Below are 6,832 nucleotides of genomic sequence, written 5' to 3' on the forward strand. Positions count from 1 at the left end.
TCACCTTACTTTTGTGGCCCCTGTCAATATATATGATGAAAATCTAATTTTGCTGAAAAGTTTCCCTCAGTTTCCTTTGTAAAATAAATGATGCAAAAATATATGTACATCCGACATCGTAATATACGTATAGATTCGTTCATTGCATGCAGTTGCATGCTCCAACATGCTTTTACTATTCCTACTCATGTTAGAGTGAGTAGGAGCTATGATAAGAATATATTGGAGTATGTTGGAACATGCGATGCGACAAACCTTATTAATAAGGTGTTTACACATCTGAAGTTAGGTCAGTTTTAATTGTCGAACTTATGCCCGTTTCCATCAATGTAGATTAACTTTAATCTCGGTTCAACTTACTTTTCATCTTTTTCTAGTTCTAAAGATTAAAGTTAATCTACATTGGTGGAAATGGGCATTAATCGATTCCCAGCAATCTCGGCACGTCGCGCGGAGCGCTCAAGCCGGAACCCGGAACTGCCGGAAGAGAGCCTGACTTCAGACAGTTCAGACAGAACAGAACACGAAACGGTACAAATCTTGCCCGTTGTGTGGTGGTTGTGCGCAGCACCACATGGTGACGGTGGTAAAATGGCTTCGCTCGTTCCCTGCGTCGCTGGTAAGCATTTCTTTCAGGTATTCCCGTAGATTCACGAGACTGTCGATTGTCAAGTCGCAACCTGATCGCCAGAGAGACTTTGCTTCCAAGGAAACCGCATACGCGAATGTCCGATGGCATTCCGAGTGTGCCCGTTGCACACCGTACCCGCGATGAATGTGCACGTGTCTGTCTCCGGTGTTTTATGGCATCGAATGATTCGAGATCGCCTCGAGATTATTCGCAGTGACAGCGGTGTTCGACACGTCGCAAGTCGCAGGCACGGCCTGAAACGAATTTACCGCGAGATTCTATATCTCTAACCTCCAACTATTGTGACGTGTACGCTCTCAAACGTCACAGCTGACGCGATATTTGTGAAAGCAGTAATATTGAAAAAAAAAAAAATGAAATTACAATTTACACATTCACCTTGACGTGTCCCTCAGAAACAGAGATTATTCGTCATTTAAACGACGTTCTTATTCCATTTAATAGATAAATGTATAGGATATATTAACATAATACAAGCATGTAATAAGCATGTATTTTTTGTTATTAGATGTAAAAAAAAGTACTAATGTATTTTACAGTAAGAGGGTCCAATGGTATAAATTTAGCATATGGTCCACCGTCCTATGAACCTGTCAAAACATTTCCTAAAGATGACAACAAAAACTGCAAGACCATGCTCTTCAGTCCAGATGGTCAATATTTTGCATGGTCTAATGCCTCTAAAGTTAAAATCGTGCTGTGCAAGACGTGGCAGATTGTCGCAGAAATCCAACGACCCAAAATCTGTTCTCTTAAATTCTCTAGTTATAGCACTTATCTTGCAACTTGGGAACCATCCTTTGGTAATTAACACAAAATTATATCGAGTGTAAGCAGGCTTGCATTAATTTTATAATGTCTGTTAATTAGAAACATTGTGATATAATTTTAGTAACAAAAGAAGAGCCTCAGGGATCACAAAATTTTCACATATGGAAGTCTGAAACAGGTGAACATGTTCAACATCTTATCCAGAAGAGAATGGGGGATTGGTAATGTATTGCACTGATTATTCTGACTCTCCTTTTGATTAATCAATTTAAAATTAACCTTTCTGATCATTAAAATCTCTGATTGACAATTATAGAGTAAAGATAAAAATAGTAATGGAACAGTTAATTTTATGTTGCAACTAATACTTTTATTAAATATATATGTGATGCATCGAAATAATTATTCATTTAATGAAAAAATAGGGAGCCACAGTGGTCAAGTGACGAAACATTCTATGGAATATTAAAAGGAGGAAATGTTCTTTTATATGAAAATAACAACTTTGATAGATATGTACACAAAATAGGTAAAGGCAATATTGCCAAATTTAGTATAGCACCTGGTAATGCTCCCTACCATATCCTTTGTTATATGCCAGGTAATTATGTCTATTTTTTTAATACTATAATTTTAAAATGTACAATTATAGAAATTATTAATTGCAATATGATGAGATACTGAAATGTGGAGATTGTACACCTTAAAGATATTTGACACAATAGTAAAATTATATATAAAAAGTGTTTGATATATATAATACTTTATAAGAATTTTATAATAAAATATGTATAGTTACAAATATTTAAAAAATTAAAAAATAATTTATTGTAAAGTACTTGTATAATAATTGAACTAATATTTATTAAGTTTATTATTGTTTGAAAGATAATATGTAACTGCTGAATTAAATAATTTAGAAGTAATACATTGCATTGACTATGTCATAGTTTATATAATATTTTTTTATTTCAGTTTTACTTATGTATATACATATATCATTTAAATATAATATAAATGATGGCCTGAAGATCTAAAATATAAAATTTGAAGTAGATATTTAATCACATATAAAAAGAAACATTCAATAGAAAAGCACATATTGACATTTTCCAAAAATATAATGTATAATGAAATAGGATTTACAATAGAAAATTTTCCTGATTATTGTTTAGCATATAATTTATACGTGTAAGTACTCTTCTTTCGGAAAAATTATATTGTTAACCTACAAAAATTTCACAACGTAGTTCTCATAAATATCTGTCACTGAATTAAGTATCAAATTTTATGCATCTGTACACAATGAATATCAATTAACTATTAATAGCAAAACGCAATTATAAAGTATGTTACACTAAAATTATTTTAATGACTAAATTGAATTTAAAATATTTGCACGTTATTGCAGCACTCTCCACATTTAATATCTCCTATAATAATTAATGATTTATATTTATTTATATATTATCTGAACTATTTAATGTGCATTTTTTCAATAAAAAATTTGTTTATATATAATTTAGGAAGTTCTGGTCAACCTTCCTTTGGAAGGTTATTTAAATATCCAAAGTTTGAAATTGGAGAAGCGATCGCAAGCAAAAGCTTTTTCCAAGTAAATTTTGAACATTTTCTAAACATTAAGTATATTAGTATGTTTCTTGTATTTTGATTTATTATTATTATTTTTTAGGCAGATAAAGTCGATATGTATTGGAATCAATGTGGAACAAATGTTTTATTGATGACAAACACAGAAGTTGATAAGACCGGTGCATCATATTATGGAAAACAGACATTGCATCATCTCAATGTAAAAGGGGAGACTGCTATGGTTATGCTCAGTAAGTCTATATTAAAATACTGTTGTTTTCAATTAGTATTGAAAATTTAAAATAAATGAAATTAATTTTAAAATAATATTGTAACATACAGAAATTCTTCTGATTAGGTAAAGAAGGTCCTATACATGCAGTAGAATGGTCTCCCAGAAACACAGAATTCTGTGTGATATATGGCTTTATGCCTTCTAAAACAACGTTATTTAATTGTAAATGTGAAGCTGTCTTTGAGTTTGGCATGTTGTATAGAAATAGTATATATTATAATCCACATGGCAACAATATCCTTTTACTATTTTATTACGAATTAATGAATGTACATGTTATTGATAACTGGATAACACTAAATAGTTGTTAATTATAGACAGTAGAAAGTCTCTCTCTTATAGTAGAAAGTAATTGTATATATTGAAAAAGGTAAATTATTTATTTATGCATTAATTTCCTTGACTACTGTGTACTATTGCTTTTGGCTGGATTTGGTAATCTTAGGAGCGGCATCGAATTATGGGATGTCATTAACAGAAAACTCATTGCTAAAACTGATGCACCAGATACTACACTGCTGCGGTGGTCACCAGATGGAGAACATTTCATGACTGCAACTACAGCACCTAGATTACGAATTACCAATGGGTAAATAAATATATACTAAAAGAAATTGTGCTAAATTAAAAATATATTTATCTCTGTTGCAAAATTAATATGTGTATTAAATTATTATATAGATTTAAAATTTGGCATTATACCGGCTCACTGATATACCAACGACCATGGAATAACCAAGAAGAACTTTGGGAAGTAGCATGGCAAAGTTTCCCTTCGAATGTTTTCCCACAAAAACCTATTAGTTATAAAGCAGTTGAGGGAATTGTCACTAATGATAATCAGTCGCAAGGTAATAATCATATTATGATGATTTTAGAATATGTTTCTAAACATATTTTCAAAATACATATAGCAAATGTATTTGTGTATATATTTCTAGCACCAAAAGAAGCATACAGACCACCATGTGCCAGAGGACAAAATATTACATTTAAGTTACATGATGATCTTGAGGTGCCTTCTAAATCAAGTGAATGTAAATATATAAATATATATGAAAAAAATATTTTATTGTAATTCTATTTCAATTTGTTAATTCTATTTTGTTGTTCATTTATTTATAGCAAATCCATCAAAAGCTGCATTAAAAATGAAGAAGAACCGGGAAGCAAAAAAAGCTAAAAAAGAATTAGAGTCTAACAATCCAACTGAGCATGTTTCAAATACAACAACGAGCATAAAAATAGAACTAACTGACGATCCTGAAAAAAATAAAAAAATAAAGAAAATAACGAGTGTAAGTATATTATTCGAATATCTAATATGATGTCTTTTTCTTCCATTATTTTCGTATATTATTATTAAGAATTAACAATTTCAATTTGTGTCACAGAAATTAGATCAAATTTCGAAATTGAAAGAACAGTTGAAAGCAGGAAAACAATTAGAAATTAATCAATTAGACAAGATTAAAAAGGAAGATGAATTGCTAAAAGAACTTGAAGAGCTAACTTTATGATAAATCATCCAAATATTAAACAGAATAACTTGATAAATAGACAAAGCTATGACAAAGTGGCTTTTTTTTAAATAAAATGATTGCAAGAGACACTTGTGGGTGAAAAACAAATTGTTCACCTTTACAACTTGAAAAAAACAGCGAGATTATAATATGAGAAATTTTGGATACAATCAAATCTGAAAATATCTCCTCTCTTCTCTCATCAGTTACGAATCGATACTGAATGCATGTAAAAAGTTCCGTTTTGACTGAATCCAAGAATTGTGTTCGTACACATAAATAATAACAGACATTTATATTAGTTTTAATCAACAAAGAATTCTGCTAATAGTATCGTATTTAGTATTAGTGGAGGACTACTTATGTATTTCTCCTGAATTTTGTTACTAATATACATTGAGAGATGATGATAGAGATAGCATTGCAGTGTTTATTACCAATCTTAACTAAAAATCTTAAAATCTTAAATTATTGTGTGCATTTCAATAATCATTACTAAATTAACGAAAGCTGCTTATTGACTCTAGCTAAAAGCTTATTATTATGATTAAAAATTTATTGGAATTCTCAAATGCGTTTCCGACAATATGAAAATATATTACTGTTCTTATAATCTGTTCACACTGTTTTATCTTCTTTTGTACGAAAAAATATTTTTTAATATTTGAAGTCTATGTAACAAATATTTATAGTGCAGTAGATTTTGCATTTAAATATCTTGTTCTGCGCATTTACAAAAATATTATCTGGTGTAGTCTTTTGCAATCGAAAATTATGATATTCAGATAAAGATATTGATTATCAATTTCTGAAAAGGAAACTTTTTGTATACTTAAAATTTGTATACATTTTTTCACTTATATTATTATTTTGATTATGTTCTAAGTTTTGTTCTTTCTTATATACGATATTTTTAGATGAAAATTTGCAATTTTTTTTGTATTATATTAGGGTATACATTTTTTTTGTAGTTTTCAACATGGACATAAGTATAATTAGCGTAATTGTGTAATTATTAAGTATAAATAAAACATTGAAACATTTTTCCAAAATCTATTCAACTGAATAAACTGCACTTAAAGAATATATAAGAACAACGTATTAATAAGGAACTAATCTGATATATACAAGAATATATATAGTAATTACAAATGTTATGTACAGTCAGATGACATTTATGAAAATAAATTTCTAAAGAAGTTGTTGATTGGATATCAAATGAGATATGCCCTGTTCACCAAAATAAACTCGTAATTTATATTTCAAAAACTTATTTCACGAGAAAACGCGTAAAATTCAGTTATTTTTTTATGTAAAAATGTTAATGTTTATATTTGCGACAAGAATTAATTTTAATACAAAATAATAGCCTGAATGCGAAAAAATGTGATAGTAAATAATATAAAATAATAATTTAAATAACGAGAATATATCTTTGTTTACACGTTTTACATTTCTCTTTTATTTTATTGAGATATTGCTTCTTTCATTCCAAGTGCATAACATTATTAAAATTACAACAATAAGAATATATTATTTTTGCCTTATTTTCTACCTTGTAACAAAATGCGTAGCAAGAAGAAGAAACAGATAATAGGAGATTTGTTTTAGGGGACAACTTTAATAAAAATTTGATTAAATAATTGTTTATTTAATAATAAGATATAATTATAATATAATTGAAACAATAAAATTGATTGAACTTTTAACTAATTGACTTAATAGAAGTGCTTGAATTATTATAACCAAAGTACTTGTATTATTATAATTATAATTAATTATTATAATTATATTATTATATTTAATTATATTTAATTCAATTTTTTTTTCAAACTACGAACAATTAATAATTCTATTAACATTAGAAAAATATCGAGCAACTTAAACAATTAGAAATTTAGGATCACTTACGATTAACTTAATTAACTTATCGAGTAATGCTTATCCTGTTTTGTTAATATGAGTAGAATTAATTTTTTATTTGATAACAAGAAAAAT

The 6,832-nt window shown here is 28.5% G+C and overlaps 1 protein-coding gene across 2 annotated transcripts; it reads left to right on the forward strand.

Moving 5' to 3' along the window:
• The first annotated feature begins 388 nt into the window (after positions 1 to 388).
• On the forward strand, positions 389 to 6,053 carry eIF2A (eukaryotic translation initiation factor 2A). 2 transcript variants are annotated; one of them, XM_011067663.2, is made up of 12 exons: positions 389 to 619; positions 1,192 to 1,455; positions 1,545 to 1,644; positions 1,849 to 2,024; positions 2,950 to 3,038; positions 3,117 to 3,267; positions 3,375 to 3,545; positions 3,726 to 3,900; positions 3,993 to 4,162; positions 4,253 to 4,348; positions 4,437 to 4,609; positions 4,706 to 6,053. In XM_011067663.2, the coding sequence occupies exons 1-12, from the start codon at positions 412 to 414 to the stop codon at positions 4,829 to 4,831; spliced, it is 1,899 nt and encodes a 632-aa protein (XP_011065965.2). In that variant the 5' UTR covers positions 389 to 411; the 3' UTR covers positions 4,832 to 6,053. The 2 variants fall into 2 exon arrangements, with proteins under 2 accessions (XP_011065965.2, XP_011065972.1); XM_011067670.2 differs by having other exon boundaries at positions 488 to 1,102.
• The last annotated feature ends 779 nt before the right edge of the window (positions 6,054 to 6,832 follow it).

The sequence above is a fragment of the Acromyrmex echinatior genome, chromosome 3 (assembly GCF_024713525.1).
Source record: "Acromyrmex echinatior isolate Ae372 chromosome 3, ASM2471352v2, whole genome shotgun sequence".
NCBI classification, from domain to species: Eukaryota; Metazoa; Arthropoda; class Insecta; order Hymenoptera; family Formicidae; genus Acromyrmex; species Acromyrmex echinatior.

What these genes read in the sequence shown, in the direction of transcription:
- eIF2A (XM_011067663.2), top strand. Translation starts at nt 412, where the DNA reads ATGGGCATTAATCGATTCCCAGCAATCTCGGCACGTCGCGCGGAGCGC. An exon ending in GCTCGTTCCCTGCGTCGCTG is followed by an intron (nt 620 to 1,191) that starts GTAAGCATTTCT and finishes TGTATTTTACAG; the next exon opens with TAAGAGGGTCCAATGGTATA. An exon ending in CAGAAGAGAATGGGGGATTG is followed by an intron (nt 1,645 to 1,848) that starts GTAATGTATTGC and finishes ATGAAAAAATAG; the next exon opens with GGAGCCACAGTGGTCAAGTG.